Here is a 20,909-nt window from a genome sequence, read left to right as displayed (position 1 = left end):
TTTAACCGAAGCCTAATTTGTGCCTTCCTGAAAACATGTTTTTACAGTGAGAAGTACTTGCAAGAACAGAAAAAAACCACTAGATTAACCCTACGTGCAGCAATGCCACTAATGAGGTACAGAGAAAAGTGTAGCATGAGAGTTATGCATCAGGTTTCTTTTTAATGATGCAAACAATATCAGTTACTCCTTTATAGGGCATGGTTTTCATTTAACAGAATTAACATACAGGTCTTAGCATAATTGTATCTTTTAAGGAGGTGGCTCCATTCATTAGTGACCCTGGCTGGGAAGGCTATGAGCCAAAGCCATGGTAAAAAACAACCTGTGGCTCATTGTTTCAATGTATGAAGTCACACTGACAATAGTATTCACTCATCGTATTTCTGTCATTCACCCATAACATTTCTATAGGCTTTCTCACTTCTTTAGTGTTAGATGAACTAAGGAGAGCCCAGTTACACTGAGCGAGTGAATGCGCTGCTTTGGTTCTATTCTGGTAGTGGCTGATGAGGGTTTTCTTGTTATATTTTTCATGCAAGATACTTTCTTCAGCACATGAAAAATCCAGACAACTGTGAACTTCCAAGTGAACATCAATTGAACTTGATAATAAAGCCTTCTCTGTTAACCTTTTAATAGGAAGCAATATGAATACTGAAAATGGTAATTTCAAACATATGTCTCAAAAGTGTTTTTGTGTACTCATAGCAATAAATATTCATATATAGTTGGAGATGACACAATATTATTGCTGCATATAAAAGAGGGAGAACATGATTTTTAGAGGTGTATATTTGATTACATGCATACATACATTCTGACAACATGCAATCCATGGACAAATGTTTCTCCGTATTGCACTAGCCAGGTAAGTGTTTTCCTCAGTGGAGGTCTCTTTAGAGAGAGTCTGACAAAAGAGAGAAAGATTTAAAACTGTAAATTAGCCTTGAACTGGGCCAAGAACCAGCTAAGTATAACTGATCTGCATCTACAACAACCTTTATTGTTGGTATTTACAGCCTGATTTAGGGAGTCATTCATTGTGTTATCAAGAGCACACAACATTTGATGAAGCGACTGAAAAACAGAACCGGCTGACTATTGTCACTTAAGAACTGATGGATCCATATGTCCCATATGTCACTTGTAAACTTTACAAAGAAGTAAAAAGGGGGGAAATCTATTCCTAAAAGGCTGCACAAAACATTGATGTGTGCTATATGATTCTCTCCCACTATGGTTTATGAGCACAGAGACTTGCAGAGTGCTCAGTCTCAAGCCCCAGTGTGCTCTGGCCCTGCTTTGCTTCAAGTGCAGCTTGGGGTTTTGTGGCTGTGTAGTGACTTTCGGCCTTCCAAATTCAGGCTGTCCATTGGCATTATTTGTGAAGTGCACGAATCAGTCAAATATTAATCTCACCTTTGTGCTGACAATGAGATTTATGCCTAAGGAAGCTCAGTGTGTTAGAAGCCGAACCTTGCAAACTTCAGAAGTCTACTCTACTGGTAAGTTTAAAATAAAGCATAAATGTTCATTATTCCCTTGACTATAAACAGAACATTTCTGGTGCTATTATCAAGAATTTTTGACTACCTGGTTTGAAAATCTGCACAGCATTCTCCCAGAACACTCAGTGAAACACACCTTTTGAAAGTTTCTTTTTCTTATTACAGCATTTTATGGGGAATAGTGTTTAGTTCTTGCTAGATGATTTGTCCCAATTTGCCATGACAAGACCTGTAACCCTTAAATAGGTATCTTTGTATGTATTAATTTGTCATAGCATTCCTTGTCAAGGTAAATGGTGGTGGTAACAATCTGAGATTGGTGAAATCCATGTTAAATAAATTCAGATTTTATTAGTTTAAAAACTTTTGGATAATTAATAAATAAACTTGCTCAAAACTGAGTTCTCTTTAGTTAGTACAGTTGTAGTACAGATACTGAAAATCACCACTCTTTAAACAAAGTTCATCTGTCAGGGTTTTTAACACATAGGTGGAGTGTTGATGTCAAGTTTCACACCATTTGTCGAAAGTACCTAACTAGAGTGTAAAGTTTATGACAATGATAAAAAAATCTTAAATGTATTTTGAGAAGGAGGGGTTAAGGAAGTGTTCTTTATATAGATCTCTGCATATAACACCTATCATTTAATTTTGTTGCACACTATAAAATAACAAAAATAAGATCTGTAACATGTCCGTCTTCTCACTGGCACCCGAGTTTTATCTGTGACAACGAAGCATGGAAGCTAGATGTAGGGTTTTTTTCCTGACCTTGAAGGTACTGTTACACTGTGGCTTGCCAGGAACACACGAGTCTGTCCCTCATTAACCTTCAGCTATGCTCAGTAAATGTAACCATTTTATAACCAAATGTTTTCTCATGCTTTTTGCAAATCATTACAGTTTGGCTTCTCAATAAAAGGTAAGTATGCCTCTATTACCGTCACCTTCCATTGGCTATTATTACCGAAGTTCCAATATAATGGGGTAGTGCAGATTCCTTGTGGGTTTCTGGAGAAGAAGCTGATGAGGGGCTTTGGTTTTTGTAAATAAATGTATTTACTTCCTCGGAATTGTATCCATAATTTTCTCCTACGTGTCCTGTTGCTGTACATGCTGAAGTTTGAAATGTACCATGTTTTGCTAAAACATGGTGATAATTTAGAAGCACAAATGGAACTTGTCCAGAGGGTCTCACGTCCATCACACGTTCACTTTCAGAGTCATGATCCAGCTTTGCAGTCATTCTCTCATCATTGTCGAGTTCATCAAGGTTTGTAGTATGGTGACTAATGTGCCCATACTTGGGTTCTTTCATACAAATCCTTCTTGTTTGCTCATATACTGAGGGCACTGGCAGGAGATGACTTAACTGTCCTATAGCTTTAGACTGGAAACATTCTGATTTTGGCAGCAAGGAGCTCGCTATTGCGTTTGAAAAAGAACTTTCATTAATGCTCATTTTTTCTTGCAGGTCTCTGTTAAAAGCTAATTTGTTTTCTTCTTTAATGAGGTGGTGAGGTGGCTGCATCCTCATGTCTATTTTGTTGGGTTTCATGATGCCAGAATCATAAATCTCTTCTTTGTATCTGCTGCCTGACATGGGTGCTGCACAGCTTGTAAAGTTGTCGGATAGAGCTTCTTGGCTGTATCTTCTGTTTGATATGGGCACTTGCAGGAAAGAGAAAACATGTTAATTACTGACAGTGAGCTCATATAATAGTTAGACTCTTAACGCTTTTTATAACTGAATGCTAATACCCATTTGGTTTGGGCCAGATCCAAGCCCCAAGGAAGATGTCAGAGACACTCCCACTTGCTTCAGTGGCTTTGGGTAAGTCTCCTTAAGACAGTGCTGAAAAGTTGAAAAAAACAAAAACAAACCAAACCAGAACCAACCCCCCCCAACCAACCCATTCATAAGTGCCAACAGTGCTGATCAATTCCAAAAAGGTTTTCCATGTGACATGCCCATTTGTTTATTTGACTAAATAATTATAAATAACTATCATTGTTAACATAGTTAAATAAGGGAAATTAATCCAAAGAAGTATTTGGAAATACTGCTATATTTGGAAATACCTGCTATCAAAAATCTTGACCTTAAGTAAGCTTTTTCAGAGATTTATCAAATGATTTACCAAAAGATGGGTAGCATTAATTGCATGTCAATGATTTGGTGGTTAGTGTAAAACTGAATGTATTCTTCCTGTCACTTTGGAAGTGTATCAGATCCTTTCCTTGTAAGGAAAGAAGAGAGTGTGCAGTGTTAGGTGCTCCTGTGTCAGTCTCTTAATTCATGACATGTATATGTGACAGATCTAATACCTAGAAAAAGCCTTTGCTTTTTCTCTTTGAAAAACTATCATCAGACATGGAAAACACCTATTGAAAAGCAGCATAAATACTTCTTGAGTAATTCTGTATCTCTCCTTTTAAGGAACTATCATGCAATAAAGCTATATGTATAATATTTTAATTTACAACATACACTGAGAATATGTGAATGTGGGAGTACTGAACTGAGTATGCATGGAAAATCGGAAGCTAGATTCTTAAATTTTCAAGGGAGTGTGAATCTAGGATTTCTATTCATGCTTGTTCTCTAAAATCTATTGAGTAATCTTAGTTTTCTGTTATGCTTCTGCATGGTAGCTGAACTCTTGAAACAATTTGAATTAGTTTCATCGTTTTCAGCTTGGTTTACCCACCTTTTCCATTTTGTACACTCCTATCTGCAAATGGCAAGAGAGAAAGCCACTGGTTTACTCCTGTACAATATGGCTAAAATTAGGTGAGCAGTATTTATTTTGTGCACTGTCTTGTATGAACAGTTTGGCAGTTATACTGCTCCTGCAAGGCATATTTGAAAGTTTTATGTTAAAGGTTAAATGAGGCACTTACTTAGCAAATTTCTCACATTAAACCTAAACTCTGTTCTGTGCCATGCTCACTGAAATCCCTGGACACCAAAGTGCCTTTTCTAAAAGGGATTTTCTGTTTTTCTACAAAATTTATTCAACATCTGAAAAGTTTTGGAGGTGCCCTGTAGTGGTTGCTGATGTAACTGTAGCTGCTAATAATTAAATATTCCCTGTGCTATACAAGACTGGCAAAGCCTTCATGTATAACAGAGGAAGCAGAAATAGCTCAATTGTACCTTTTTTACATGCAAAGCTTCATCAATTTCAGAGGGAGTTCACACCACATAATTAACACCAGAATTTAAACAGGAATCTGGATGCAATTTCTTCTTGATCAACCCACCACCCTCCTAGAAACAACAACCCTTCAAGTTATTCTTTTTAATTTCCATGTATGCGTTTTGTACCAATAAGTACATACGGTCCTAAGTAAACCAAATTCTCATCAGCTGTTGAAAAATGACCTTCATAGATCACAAATCAAAACAGGGGTTCAGCCACATATTTGAGTGTAGCTTGGAAACTTTACCAGTGTAATAACACTGCTATAATTTTAACTCTGTGTTTGGCATTTTTACTGTGAAATAAGTATGCATGCTGAGAGCTACTGCCATATAACTATTATGGCTTAACTAATCTGGTGTACTGATTTCAGTGTGTTTCCCAGTTGAGACATCCACAGGAGTGATGGGTTTGTTCTCTTACTGCAGCACGGAGTGTTTTTGCTTTATGGCCCTTCTCCAATCTCTGAACAAAAGATTCTCCTTTTCCATTTTTAGAGCCCAGACTTGTAAGAAGCTGAAGTATCACAGCAACCAGTTGGCCCCTGTCCTGTTATCTTCATTTTTATATTCTCAAATTCTGTTGGGCTGCTGTCTGCCTTCTTGGTACCAAGAAGTAATTTGCATGCTTGGGAGATTTACAGGATACTATCTATTTTGTTCTATCCCGTTTCTCAAAACTGGTTTTCATCTCTTCTGTTGAGGAAGAAGGTAAGCATCTGGTTAATTGTTTGCAGGCTTCCATTAAGGATGTCAGCACATTTGTGGAGTTAGACCAGACAGTTAACCAAGTTGTGTCTGCAGTGCAACAGAGCATAGTCATTTCTGTCCATTCACATTCAGAACAGTTGCCGGAGCTAGACTTAAATCTGCTTTTGTATTTCTTTGCAGACAAAAACCCAAGGATGCCCTGTAACAGACTCCTGCTGCAGAGCTTTTCATACAGAAGTTACTAGAAAGCTGATCGGTTCTTTGTATTGCTGTAGAAAGGCAGCACTCCAGGATTTCTTCCATCCATCTGGTACATGGGCAGTTGCCAGAGTACCTGCCTCAGCAGGTGGATGGGGATCCCATGCATTCTGCCCTTCTCCAGTACTGGAAATGCTTTACAATCCTTGAAGTCAATGCATTAATTTGGGTTGCTTTCTGGACCATTCTTCTGCCAGAGCAACTCAGCCACACCAAATAAGGTAGATACACTGCACATTTCTAGAAGGCCTTTTATACTAATTTACACTTCATTCAGAGCAGCCTGCAACTGCAACAGCAACCACAAATTGAGTCCTTCAGGCACCATGTCTTCATTAATTCTTACCAAGTAGCTGTGCTTTCCTGCTTGGCATGCAAGGTACAGCTTGGGCAAGTTGAGGGAAAACCAGGAGATAAGAGCCCCATCACCTGGCAGCCTGCTTAGATTTCAACATCCAACCATCCAAGTGGGAACAGGAAAGCTACTCTAGCAGGTATTGGTCTTTGTCTAAAACACGTCTATTCATAGTTACAGTATACTAGGGTGATCTTTCCTCTGTCAAACATAGTGTGCAGTGAGGAGCATTCCCTCCTCACTTTTAAACAGTGCAGTCAAAGATCAGATGGTGCTCAGTGGGGAGAAATGCTTGCAGAAAAAGTATTTCATTCACAGACATGCCTTTCTGCACCAAGATATTAATAGGCAGAGCTGCTCCTTGTTCTCTTATTGGCTGTATTTCAGTACAAATGAAAGAAAGGCATCTTGGAACCAGGTTAAAGCAAAGGGAGACTGGTCCTCAGCACTGGTTGTTATGTGAAATGTGTGCAGTCTTTATCAGCAGAGTTTTGCATCCTGGCTGTGAAAACCATTGTCTGTTTTTAGGATACAGCTGAAGCCCTCTTCATGCATGTTTGTCTTGCATATTTTTTCTTGTGTTTTATGATCTACGCTTATCGCGGAAGAGTTAATCTGACAATTACTGTATGTTTTGAAAAGACAATATGCCAACGCTTGAATGCTGACATGTAGCCTGTATTTCTTAATCCTTTGTACAAGAGGGACTAGTGAAGAGGAGCAATTACCCATTCACTCTGAGTTTTGCTGAAGACCAATGAGCAGAACAGCTATACTGCTCAGGTCATGCACTCCTGGGTCACAAAGGCATGTAGATATTCCTCTGTGTCAAACAAGGTAAAGATACAACAGGTCTCAATACTGTCTATGCCCATGAATAACACATTTCTTAGATTAGCTCAATATCTGTGCTTTGTCCTGGTCTGAACTCTAATTTAAAATCATCTGAGGCAGGAGCTGATGTTGCAATTATTACGTCCCCCGTTATTGTCCCTCCAAAAACAATAGTAAGGTAACATGATCTTCAAGACCTCTTTGTCTCTAGCAGAATGCACTTTTCAAAGAAGATGTCATGTATTTCTTCTGGTAGTCACTGGCTGAACCTGTGGACTTGGTCTGGGGGAGGAAAATAAACCAGGGCTTTTTCACAGGTTTTCTTAGTATTCTTCATAATTTCCCGAGCTTTGGCGTGATTAGCAGCACCAAGCTTCACACAGATAGTACAGACTGGCCCACAGCATAACTTGATGAGAAGTGGGTACTGTAGCAATGTATTCATTAAATGTACAAAGGAAACTTCCCTGGCTAAGAATATGGTTGCCTTCTCTGAAGTGTTTCTATTCTGATGACTAGGCCAGCAGGAAAGAAGTGGAAGAAGCTTCGAAACCAGATTCTGAGGCAGCAGCATCTGATTTGCAGGCAGTTTTATCTGCTACGTGCTTTTCCAGAGCTTTGACGGCTTGGCATGATCATCTTAAAATCTCTGATCTCTCCAAAAGAAGCTATTTTCCATAGAGAAAAATGTCTCTGGCCTACAGCATTTTTGGCAGATGCTTCTATGGATGTGATGTGGAATAGCCCTTACATCCAACCCGGTTGCCAGATGTCATACTTGGCATTGCCTTTGGATTGAAGATAATGATGCTAAGCAGATCCACTCTGCTTTGAAGCTTACTGGCTGTCAGTTTTTCAGCGAACCACTGGAAAAAGCAGCAGTTGACAATGTAAGGAAGATCAGATGCCCCTTTCAATTCAAAGCAAAAAGTCGCTTCCAAAGGTTCAGATTTCTCCCTGACACCAGCTTCAGCAGAAGTACAACAGGGCTAGTTCTACCTCAGAAGGAAACACTCTGGAACAATTAGGTATAAATCCTCTTTGCAGTGAAGGCTCCATTTTAATTTCCCTTTTTGTAACATTGTGTGAACTAAAGCAACGACCTCTGACCAGGCTTGAGTTTGACCATATTCTTTTTTCCTTCCAAAACAGTACATTTTAAATGCTTTTACAGAGAATTAATTTTACCAAGTAATTTTTCATCAAATGTCCAATAGGTAAAGACCCATTAAAATGTTTCATTTTAATGATCTCATAATCATTCTAAAATCATAAAAGGATCCATTACATCTGTACTGAAAAGAAAACCCACATATTCCAACCTAAGCAACAAAATCTACGTAGAAGAAGAACCAGAAGTAAGAACTACTGGCATCACAGCTCCATTTTCCTGTTCATGAGGAAACTGAAAAATATTAGTTGCTTGCAGGTTTTTGTTGGGAATTCTTTTTTTTTTACCCTAACATATTTAACAGTGTTCCCGTGGAATCCTTCTGGCTTGATGTTTACTAGGAGTTATCTGCCCGTACCAACCAACCGACAGCAAACTGCATGTCTGCTGCTAAGCTCACTGGGTTTTTCTGGCAAGTATTATGGCCACAATCAATTTTACAGACTGTTCTCTGAACAGGCTGTTCTTTCCATATCCATTCTCAGTGTATCTGATGGCACCCTCTGACCAGCAAGGGGTGGATCTACTTTCTCGTTCAGTCTCACGGCATCTATTAGTCTGGAAGCAGAGAAGAAAAGCCAGGCTGATTTCTATACACCTAGGATAGCTTTGTTCCTGCAGACTTTCTGGGGAGGTGCAGGATTTACTGCAGTCTTTATACATAGTCTCAAAAGATACAGCCTTTTCTTCTTTTCCACAAAGATACAGCATCTTTAGAAAGGACAAAATCATTTCTCATTTCTGGACTAAAGCTACTTCTTTTCACACCCAGTCTACAACAGCAACAAAAGAAAGCCAGCACATCAGAGGACCATAAGCTCAAGAAAAGCACTTAACCTGCACTAGGCTGTAAGAAGAGCTTCAGTCTTGCTCATTTTAAACTTTAACACAGAACAGTAAGATAAAACACTACAGCCAGTGAGGTGAGGTCAATCAGCTAGGTGAGGCTGAATGGTCCTGTGAAGGACAAAGCCCTGGGCAGAAGTTATTTGCTCCTCTGTGGGAGACACATTCAATGTCTGATACCGTTTTCTGTCTGATGTAGTAAGCTCAGCCTTTAACATGGGCAGATATTCCCTTCAGGTCCAGGATGTCATGTCTCTAAGTGAATAAATGCTTGTTTCTGGTACTCAGGAATCTTGAGCCTGTCTTTTCTATAATTTTTATTTTAAATTTCCACTACTACTTCCATCCCATCCTCAGTGAGGCTAGAAGAAAGGGGTGCTTCCATCTAACTTTGTAACAATATGTCAACCACTCAGTCCTCATTAATGATTTTTTAACTAATCAAAATGGTGTATGCAGATAGATGTAAGGTATATGAGATCTAAAGATTAGAGTGTATCCTAAGCTTGCTTATGTTAAGATGGCTTTGCAAAGTTATTTCTTATAGGTTGCCATCTCAGAGAAGCCAGTGTCTTTAGTGCTTCCTTTGAAGTATTTGACCTGACCATAGGCATGAGTGAAAATGCAGTTGGATGGGGAGGAGCACTGAAGACATTTTCAAATAAAGCAGAAGACAGTGCATTATACTTACTTGTTCACTGGAGTAACTATAAGGTAAAGACAGACAAAATGGCTTCATACTCAGAAAGGACAGCCTTCAGTTTTTATAGAAATAGATCACATTTATTTTAAAGTCTGTATAGGATCTGAAGTATATTTGTTTCTTTCTGACTTCAGATGGCTTACTGGAGCAATTGCGCTGAATAACTGACTGACAGTGCAAACACGAAGATAAACTGTGCTGATATTAAAGGAGGTGTTATTTCAGCCCTGTTCTAAAAGTGATTCTGGTGATCACATTTTTGCAACTGATGCCTTGATAATATTCCTAATCAAGTGTTGATGGCAATTGGAAGAGGGATATAAATACTATAAACATAGTGGTTGTAACACTTTGCTGTTTCTGATTTCCCGTATTTCCTAAACACCTTGTAATTCTTGTTTCCAAACTACAATTACAGATCTTCCCCAGACACCCACAGCTTTTCTTATTTTCTGTTTTTTAAGTGACACCCACCTTCATAACTCTGTGCAAGGTTATGTCGGATGATGTTCACTGGCTGATCAGGAAGATTTTTGGATGGTGACTGGCTGTTGGGTACCAAGGAGTTGGCATAATGCCACTGGCATTCTCCATTTGTCTGCAGAGTACTCAAGAAAAATCGAGCCACTTCACAAGGTGCTCCTTGAGACTGACCAAACTTTGAAGGCAGCATTTGTTTTTTGCTACTGAAGACATGAGAATCTACAGGGAAGTGTCCATAATGGTAAGAGAAAGGCAAGCTATATGACGGGGCATATACAAGTTCACTGTTTTCTGAATGGAAGTTTTGTTCTTGAATGGTGGCGGCATTCACTGCAGGGCTGGATCGCCAGTTTCCCACCTGGCTGCATTCCAGTTTGTCTGTTTGGAATGAGCTGTATTGCTGGGGGGGGAAGAAGAAAAAAAAGGAGGGGAAGAGAGTTAAATGACTAGCTTTAATATGAAACTGCATAACATATCATACAGGCAGCCAGAGCTGGGCCTCCTTAAACTCCAGTCTCACTGGCTAAAGGGACTGGCTTACCAGTGCATTTAAAGTTCCTTGTCATCATGATAACTACTTGCACTTAACATATGAACAAAAAAAAAAACCAAAACCTAGTTTTTCATCCTAATTTTAAGGTTTTATTTGATAGTTTTGTCAGTTGCATTTAGCTATGAAGTGCAGGCATTTGTAAATGTTAGTGGGTAGAAGTTTGTCACAAAGCACAGGAAATTGCTGATTTATGGAGTAGCAGACCACGAATATGATTTTTCTTTTGTTGGCATGACAAGATTTAGAATGGTAGGAACACAAGACGTGTCCTTCAGATCAGCTTCTATCACAGTAGTTTTCTCTTCCCACTCTCTTCCACCCTCCTCTCCAGGCTTCAAATGCTTTTTGGGCTGTCACTGTTTTGAATGCAGTATATGTACTAGCTGCACTCACTGCTAGTTTAAGGTAATAGTAGCCCTTCCATCAATGTTCATTGCAAAGTCTCAGAATATGTCATGGTGGGTGTCAGCCTCACCCACCCAGTTTTATGGACAATCTCCACAGTTTCCTTTCATATCTGGTTCTAGCTCATCCAGTGACAGAGAGATATCCCAAATCCCACTCAATGCTCTGTTTGCTAGGATTCATTCTTATAACATGTTCTCCAGCGTAAGGAAACTGCTAGTACCTATGTGACACAAAGAACTTTGCATATCAACAGTGAATGAGATGCATTCTACAGCAGCAGTTTCATAACACAGCTATTCTTAGTACATGATTTTCTTCTTTTTACCAAGAAAGCACATTGGTTTTGAAGTACTTTACATACTCCATATCCAAAGGTTTTTGTGTTTGTGTCACTTGCCAGCATTGGTTTGTACTGTATGTGCTGTCCATCCCAAGAACAAAAGAGCCTAATTGCATTACAGCCTACAAGGGAGTTCTTGTGGCAGAGCATACTATAGTCAGTTCATACAGTAAATTCAGTTCTGGATGGTGTCTATCCTCCCTCAAGCACTCTACAACAAGAATTGGTAAGAAATACTGCTGAAAAGTTACCTGTTGTGGGTAAGGCGTTGTTCTGAGTTTTGCTTTCATTTTATTACTTTTGGGTTTCACTATTTTCCTTGTTTCCTGCGAGGTAGATACTGAGTTTCTGCATGAAAACTGTGATTTAGAAATGGTAGCCTGGTCCAGTGACAACTGAAGTTCCTTAAACTCAATATCTCTGCAAAAGAACAGTCGAATAAATTACGTACTCAAACATACAGCACAATTCCAAAATAACTCCTTTGAAAATACACGTTAGCTTTCACAGCGTTTTCATTTTCATTCTTCAAAGATTTTCACTGAGTCTGCAGTGCGAGCCCGGGATGCCAGCAGGCGGTGGATCTTATGGTCTGAGGCCATCCCCACACAAGTCTATCAGAAGCGTTCCACTGGGAGCCACATTACCATCTTTGTACTAAATGTCTCCATTCTCTGAACCTAAGCTATGCCAACTTCTCAGCTATTGGTGGCATCCTGCAGTTTGGAATCACAGCCATGTCAGCTAATGGAGAAACACAGATCAATTCATCTGTCTACTACATAATCGGGAATTGGTCTCTGCTCTGGCTCTTACAGTTATCCCTGAGAAAAGGAAAAGGAGCCATGTTCCTCTCCTGTCAGCACAATGTGCTCGTAACTAGATCACATGAGGTACAATGTCATTTTTCTGATAGTCTCTAGACCTTCATTTCTGCTCTGCTCTGTTCAGTTTTTTCTGCTCCACAGACAGGGCAGATTTTTTCTACAAAAGAGGCTAAAAAAATCAAGAACAGACTGTGGCTAGTATTTTGGAAATACTATTTGATACAGTTCTGATGTTTAAATGGTCTTCCCTGGTTTTGTCAATAGCCAACAGTGAAGCGTATTTTTGAAAGTATAACTAGTAAAACTCCCTACTTTTAATTTCTATCTAGAACTCATTTCAATCAATTTTTAATGGGGGATAACCTGGAAGTAAATTCAGTTCAAGAATATGCTGTTCTATCCCTGGTACTCTGTCCTCCTTTTTAGTCAAATCACTTGCCTCAGCTCTTGGGTCTCAGGCAGGTTGCAGGGCTATGTCTTTCCCTCATGCTGCTGGCTCTCACATCTGTACAGAAATGAGGGCAGCATTTGCCAGTGAGTCTAGGGCTGAGTTTAAGGAAACACCCTATGGGTTCTCAACTCATACACATTGACTCCCCAAAGTCAGGTTATCAGAGACAACATTGCAATATGCAAACACACATGATCCTACCACATATATCATGCAAACATATCTTACTTTCAGCCCATATAAGAAATGGACCAGTCTAGTAAAAATAAAAGAGTGTACAGCTCTCTGCTTTTTTACACTATTCACACAAGGGGTGCCCACTATCCCTGTTTTTCTTCCCCCTCCCAAAACAGTCTTTTCAGTCACAGCCTGTTTCACTATTACTCATCTCTCTCATTCAATATAGATTTCTGTCTCTCACAGGTTTATATCAGGATAGAAATTTCGTAACACCTTCATGACTTGAACAGAATTCATAAACTGCAGGTCCAAAGACCTGTACTTTCAGAAGCTCAGTGGGAGCTACTCGCCACTGTGTGTAGTTTTATACTCAGTATCTCTGCAACCCAAGGCAAGTGAGGGAATCCTCAGTGATTCAGCTGTCCCTGAAAGAAGTAATGCTTCCTAATGTATCTCTGTTTCCCAGACCTGACATTGTAATCTCTGCTGGGTAGCAGTAGCTGTCACTGTGTCTGGACAGCCCCAGCGCAGTTCTGACACCAATTACAGAACTGGGGCCCAGATCTAATGCAAACAGCCACAAGTAGGATTACATTCAAGCATATGGTGTATGAGATAATCATGAGGAATACTAGCTCTTTTTAGCTCAATGTAACTAAAAGAGGGAAGATATGAGAAGAAAGTGGCTGTAATACGCAAGCACAGAAGGATACACAAGTAAAGCAAACTTAAAGGATTTAATTAGTAATGAATCAATTACTGGTAACACACAAAATGAATCAATTACAGATAACACACAAAATTAATCTATTACTGGTAACATGTAATGGTACAAAGTATTTTGACTTACGTAAGGACATAATTGACACTCACTATGCAGTGAGGCCGTGATGAACGGCTGTTATGCACAATAGTAGCATAGCTCTGTACCCAGACCCAGCCTCCGTGCTTGGACAGTAGTCGATAGTACTTGGTTGTGACTTGGCCTTTCACCAACACTGTGAGTACAACACAAAAAAAGCATTTCTTATTGCTTTGATTCGTGACCACTTCCTGGAGAGATTTATCTGCAAGGAAGGGACTTTTGTCTCTCATTTCCCTCCCTTAAACCTCCTTGTTTTCCAACCAAACTTTAAATAGCACCCCTGCAAAGACACCTGTCCTGCCCCTTTCACAAGGTAACGTTATTTTTCACAAATAGTATGTCTTAAACTATAAAGGTTTGTCTTCCTTCTTTTCCCGGTCACCCTGCTCCTTTACACTTAGACTGCAAAAACACTTACTGTTTCTAGTCTTCTAACTGGAAAAGAAAAGTTTAAGGCAGCAAACGTATTTTGAAGGGGACACACCAAGCTTGAATTTTTCCAGTGTATTTGGAAGTGCTTTTGTCATTCATAGGTTGATGGATTATTGTGTATTTTGCAATGTATTTTATGATATGATGCTTTTTCCTCTGTAAGCTCTACATTTTGAAGTTTGATTTTAAAAGGTAAATTTATAATGGTATTTGTTTCTTCAGCACACAAATAAAGATAAGGACAGAGAGGTGAGCCACTTATCTGATAGACTTCACTAAAAATATAATCCTCTATACTCAGATTTGGGTTCTGTGAACAAAGATGTTTTGGCATAAAGCTATGGTATAATAAGGGTTGTGTAGCATGTCTAAATATTTAATCTAGCCACAGGTATTTCTGGTTCAGTGCCAGGCATTTATCTAATGATTCACTAACAGATAATGCCCAGCATTCAAAGGTGGTTCTTCTCTTGTGTGCCCCTGGAGAGTTCCTCTTACTCTTCCACACAATCAGTTATTTATTTTAAACTAGGAAATAAGGGACTGATCTTGCTACATAAACTATATTCAAAACCAGTGGTCAACAGCAACAATTTCTTTATACAATACATGATGAAGATATAGAAGTAATTAATTTGCAAATGTAGGGCTTGCAAATGTAGGGCTTTTATTAGACTGAGCTTAGTAGCAAAGGTCTCTGTAATTTTGTTCTCTAATAGTACATGCTTGGTGCAGAAGCAGATACAAACTGAGGAAAATGAACAACAGCTTTTGCTTTAAGCCAACTCTAGTAGAGCAAATAACCACTTGAAATGAAACAATATGGACTTTATAAATAGTACTCATAAGAGATTTTTCGGACAAGGAGGACATTGAATATTAGATTGAGAATTAAAAGATGCATAATCTTTGGTAATTGCCTACTGTTCCGTAATTAACTCTGTGGCTGTTGGTCATCACTGGGGTTGACTTTTTGTGTGTTCAGCTGTTACTTTGGAGGGTAGGGAGTTGTAGTTTCAAAAAGAATCAGAGACTGCAGTACTAGTAAAATATAGATGGCAGTAATGTGAATAATGTGAATAGACCAATGCTTACATTTTGGCCTGGATCATCTAACAGCTTTCTTTTTTTAATGTGGTCTAGGATCTTCAGAACTGTCTTCATGCTAGTTTAATGGTCAGGTTTCCCTCGAATTCAAAATGCCTTGCTACTCAGTCTTCCAAGATATAAATTAATGTTGTAATGGATCTCTAGCTGTAACAAAGTTCTTCCATGTGCGTTGGGATTAGTTTTGACTTTCTCACACTGAGTTTTTTTAAATCCCTCTTTTAGCTCTCCAGTTAAGACAGTATTTTAAAAGATGTGAAAACCACAGAGAACTACAGTGTTCAGTTTTCCTTCCTAATTATATGGATAAACCAATATTTCTCCTGGGACAGGGGAGGACTCCATGTCTCCTGCATTTTTAGCAATCTGAGGAAAGTCTGACCTTGGCTAGGGGACAGTAGCTGTGCTTCTGATACAGTAAACGAGGTCAATTTCCTTTTAGCTCTGTGTTAAATTACCATGTTTGATGCTGATTGGGAAACCTCATAAGTGGGAGTGAGGTAAATTCACTACCAAGATGATCTGTGCAGGCTAAGACTTCTTGGTGGCCTCCACTGCAATCAAATGAGGAGGATTCAGTGGCTTTAGCCTTGGCTTTTAGATGTGCCATTTGTAACTGGGTGTTCCGCTGCTGTGGTTCCCTCCTGGTTTAGCAGGCAAACTGAAAAAGGCACTGGGCTGGCTGGGCTGGTCCATCTGATCTGTCATAGATGGCTATTTTAAAATGCTCCATCAGGCTCACGGACATGTGGCTGGGAGTTCTGCATTTAAGGATACAACTAAGAGAAATTGACTTTTTGGTTCCAACCTCACAGCAGTTACTAGTTTAACTTCCCTGGCACACACAGCCTGGCATGTCATCGGCCCAGACCTCAAGCAGCATGGTCAGTGGATGGTGCCTTAGAATCTTCTAAGGCAGAATCTTCTACAGTTCTTCTGCCCTCTTAAAAACCTTTGGAGCTCTGTCAGAAAGGCTGATTGCTGGGGAAGTAAAAGTAAACTTAATGCCACAGACAGAGTGTAAACTGTGCTCTGCTATAAGATAGGTTCTATAAATACATAGGTTAACTTCCAGGAAGCAGCAAAACTGTGATGATGACATCAGCTGGGGCTGCGGCTGGAGCTGGGACTAGGGATTGGGCTTGGGCTTGGGCTTGCCTTGCCAAGGCACAGAGATGCGACTCTTGTGAAAGTTTAAGTGGGAAAACAACGATGTAGTAACATGTGGGATTCACAAAATCATCCACGCAGAAAGATAATGGTACAAATGAAGTGACTTCTCTGAGGCCAGAAAAATATTTTGTCTATACTGGAACAGAGGGATATTTTGTCTGTACTGGAAAAGATTTTCTATCCTGTCTTTTAGAATGCAATATCCTTAGGCAGGGACTCATTATTTGTGTGGACACATTTCCCCAGTTGCAGAGCAAACACTGTGTATATTGATGGTACTATAGAAATAAATAACACTAGTTCAAACACCAGAAGCTTTTTCATATAGCTGGAAGCTAATCAGATGTTTAAAACAGGAAGCACTGTGTGCTACTAGCACCCTTTAGGCAAATATTCACATCTACATTTTCTTCACGGTCTGATGTTCTTGTTATATCCCTTCTAACTAGTTCTCCTCGCTGTTTCCTTTGTTTTGTTCTCTGCACTGCCCAACTCAAAGTTCAGTTGTTTCAGGTCTTCAGTTTGGGATTTTTTTTCCTCTTTGAAAAAGCAATTGCTTACCCTAGTTTGGGATTTCCTTTTTTATTTTTCCTTTTTTTTTTTTCTTTTCCTCCCTTAATACTGTTATTAGGTGCAAGATGTTTCTCTCCAGATTTCTTCATCAGATGACACTTAATCATCAGATTGCTTTAGAGAATGGGATGTCAAACTTGCCAACCTTTTACTGTTCACATTCCTCAGACATTTACTGATGGATTGTGGGGGAGTTATAACAGTGCTCCCCAGAGGAAATTTGTACATTTTACATCTGTTTTAATAATTCTTATTACTTGGTATTCTAACCATGATTGTATGCTGTTCCCACTGTTGCCCAAGAAATAGCCATTATTTTTTGCTTCTTGGCATTTATTTGCTTTGAAACTTTCATAAATTTCTATGCACATGGCTCACATTTTTTTTCTCTTTGTTTTTAAACTTACAATCACTTATCTCTGTAATTCAGAGTACCTAGAGAATGGCTTTTAGTTATTCTGCTTGGTTGAGGGTTTACTTTCTTGGGGGGAAGGTGTAATTCTGTAAACATGTTTTGTCTCCTTATTTAGAACTCCAGCTGTACATGGATCAAACTGGCAGCCAAAGTACAAATTTTCTACCACACACAGAGAATTATTCATCATTCTGTTCTAAAATGGAAAACTCTTCCCCAGAGATGATTGCGGTTATAACTACATCATCTCTATACTGGTTAACATAGGTATTCCAAATAGTCTTGTGAAGATAGTGAGTGGTATTTTATACAGGTCAACAGTCACATCCAGGTGGAGCCATTAACACTACAAAGACAGTGCCCCCAACAGGACATTACTATATACCCTGGTCATTCTAGTTTTTAGATTGCAATAGCCCAGAACATTCAATGGTGTTCTGGCAAATACGAACTTGCTGTGAAGACCAGCTTCTGCTTTCCCAGGTGTAATACACACTGCCATCAGCAGAATTTGGCATTTGGAATTTCAGCACTGACTTGCCAAATACAGCTACAACCTCCTTTATATTTCAGATCCTCATGAATAGCCCATATTAAGGTGAAGAACCGACTACTTTCTCCTTCAGGGAGCCTAAAAGAAGGATTTGACTCTGGCTGCTTTCAGCTTACAGGAGCAATCTGGGAAAAAAAAAATCACTGACATTGGTTTTTGGACGTCGTCTTTGCATCATATGGGCTGCAATAGACTGAGCCAAATCCAGAGTTCAGCTATTCCCTCAGTTTGCTTCTCAAATTAGTGTGCTACTGAATGAACTACTTCCCAGATCCAGATGTTTGAAGATATTATTAGTGTCTCTGTTGGAAGATGGGAAATTATTAAATGTGTAATTTTTTTCCCTGACACTCGATTCTCCAAACCTCACCCACATGCTATTAATGAATATTAATCTAAGGAAGTTTTGGTTTTGCAATTCACTTCAAACATGGGATGATTATTAATAACATATTTCAGAGGCACGGGGAGCTGTTGCGTAATTTTTACTTCAACAACAGAGGCCAGGAAAGCTGAGATTTCCCCCTCTCACTCACTCGCTTGCTCTTGGATTTTTCCTCAGAAGTTCACCACCCAGAACCAAGCCCAAATTTTCAAAAGAGCCCAGATCTTTTAAGTTGACAGATAAAAGTGGCCAGATATTTTTACTTTTAATCCACCACCCAAGCACGGCATGTTGAGTATCTCGATTATTGGCAAAACTAACGGTTTCCTTAAGTGACAGCCAAGCACTTTAGAAAATCTATCTACAGTCAAGGTTTGGAAAGCTTTCTCTACTTTCCAGCATAACACTTGCTCTCTGCAAAAGTTCTCACTCTACTTCACATATTTCAGTCTAGCATTCTTTTTACTTACACAAATGATGAGCATATCGCAAATGGAACACATCACAGCCATGAACATGGTGGTAGAGGGTTTTTTCTATCAGGTCTTGGGGCTCATATCCAGTTAATTCAGTCACCCTGGAAATGGAAGGTTCCATAATAAGCAAAATCTCTAGGAATATTCAATTTCATTAACCTAACATTTGATTGTGCCAACAAATCAGGTGCCTAAAAATTGCAGGACAAAATGTTAGTTTTGGAAAGAGAATCCTCATCTTTATAAGAAAATAAACCCTCTCAACCCAGCCAAAACAAGGTGCAGCTAGTTCTCTGGCCAGCCTTACACACAGGCAGGAAAAAGTTCTTTTACTTATTTCCACTTTGGGCTTTTGCCACTGCCATGCATGATCCTTTGGACAAAGATCCAGTTGAGGAGCCCTTCATGAAACAATAGACCTACTCTTGTGGACTGCTGACACATTTTCATTTGCTTTTGTAAATATAAAAATGTAGCATGTATGTTAGTCCATAGAAGCTGTGATCATGGTCTATAAATAAATTTAGGTTAACACCTAACAGAAGGAAGCAGGAGCTTATTCCAGCTGAGAATGTGGAAAGACGGGGAGTTGTGAGGATCGCAAACCAAGAAAAGAAAGGCTGAAGGTAGACTTCAGAAGAATGTCCTATGATGGGAAATAGGATAATGGAACAAATTTGAAACAGCAGCACCTCTGCAGATGTTAAAGACCCAGACTACACTGAATCAGAGCTGAAGAGGCAGATTTCATGGTTCAAAATGGACTTTTGTTTATTTAGCATAGTTGCTAGAGAAAAAAAAATCTTTAAAGTACAAAGTACAACTCAGCCATAACGTGGCTTGGTTACCTAGTGTTGCTGGGGATGTTTTACCCTGTCCTGGGCTTTCTGCACCTAAAAAGGCAGAACAGAGCAGAACATGCAAAGGCATGTCTACTGTAATAAGCAACAGAGTCCATTAGCAGGCTATCTGTAGAGTAAAACTGCTACTGCTGGGGTTCTACTGCTGCAGCAGCAGGTGCATTTGCATAGTTTAATTTTGGGACTTTTACTTGGGAGTAGCTCCAGTTTAGACTTATGGGCTTGGAGTGCCTTAGACATGCTCTTGGAGGCTGTACTCCAGTTTAGATTGATTCAGAAGGAACACAGTTCACGTGCGCACGGTCTCTATAACTAGCGCAATGAGTGGGGATGGTCAGGACATTCACAAGTCTGAAACACTAATGAGATACACTGTATCAGAGAACAACACAGTAGGGTCTACAGAGATAAATAGATGGGTCTCAAGCAACGTGTCATCAAGGCAGCAGACAATTTGATTACTCTTTTAAATTAAGTTTTAGTGACTGTTATGTATCCTGTTTACTCATACCCTGATGGTCAGCAATAGTGTGGGCCCCACAGAGACTGGGGACTTTACATTCTACTTGAGAGAGAGCATTGAGGAGGAGGATTCTTCTGAAGGAAATTGAAAACAACCAGGAAAAACAATAATGTCTTCATGGTCTGATGTACTATAAATACAGTATATTTACATCCATACCTCCCCTAGCTGTGCCTTCATCTGGGAAACTCTTGCATGCCTTTGCTTTAGTCAGGGACTGCCACTGTGGGGTGAGCACGTGGTCTCTTTCTGCACCAGGATATATGAATATATGCTTGTGTTTCTCCTCTACAGTGTGTGCTGTCCCTTGTAAGTGTGGCTTACAGTTCTAGAGGCCCAAATTCTCACTTAAGCCTACCAGCATGGTGTAATACCGGTGAAAGATCCTGTTCAAATTTCAGTGCTCCTTCTGACTTCAGTGCAATTAAAACAAAGGTAGCAGTTTCATCCCACTCAGTTGGTACGTACAGAAACAGCTAACCCAAAACCAAACAAAATGCCACAAACCTAAGACAAGTGTTAATTTTTCTGGAGGCACAGCCTCACTTTGTAGCTGGTTTTCCCATGGCCAAAAAACCCACCCCATCATCAACTGTTTTGAGGACACCAAAACTTTTGAAAACAATCTAGAAACAAACTCAGCTGCTTGACCTCCTTAAACTAGCCCCTCAATAAGCCACGCTAGGGATTCTGGGCTCTAAAGGTTGTTCT

At 39.5% G+C, this 20,909-nt stretch overlaps 1 protein-coding gene across 2 annotated transcripts in view; it reads right to left on the bottom strand.

The window, feature by feature from the left end:
• Positions 1 to 2,108: 2,108 nt before the first annotated feature.
• The window catches only part of SIM2 (SIM bHLH transcription factor 2), a 58,521-nt gene continuing 39,720 nt past the window's right edge, over positions 2,109 to 20,909 (bottom strand). For both annotated transcript variants that reach the window (XM_061359132.1, XM_061359131.1), the window contains 5 exons: positions 18,810 to 18,916; positions 13,687 to 13,834; positions 11,630 to 11,798; positions 10,069 to 10,477; positions 2,109 to 3,182 (listed from right to left, as the gene is read on the bottom strand). In XM_061359132.1, the coding sequence (XP_061215116.1) occupies positions 2,455 to 3,182; positions 10,069 to 10,477; positions 11,630 to 11,798; positions 13,687 to 13,834; positions 18,810 to 18,916 (1,561 nt within the window). In that variant the 3' untranslated portion in view covers positions 2,109 to 2,454. The remainder of the gene's footprint in view (positions 3,183 to 10,068; positions 10,478 to 11,629; positions 11,799 to 13,686; positions 13,835 to 18,809; positions 18,917 to 20,909) is intronic.

The sequence above is a fragment of the Neopsephotus bourkii genome, unplaced genomic scaffold (genome assembly GCF_033783945.1).
Source record: "Neopsephotus bourkii isolate Nb327-2 ecotype Australia unplaced genomic scaffold, CSIRO-AGI_Nbou_v1 NB_962, whole genome shotgun sequence".
Lineage (NCBI taxonomy): Eukaryota > Metazoa > Chordata > Aves > Psittaciformes > Psittacidae > Neopsephotus > Neopsephotus bourkii.
Note: the sequence above shows the minus strand (reverse complement) of the source record. Positions and strands in the feature narration are given on the sequence as shown.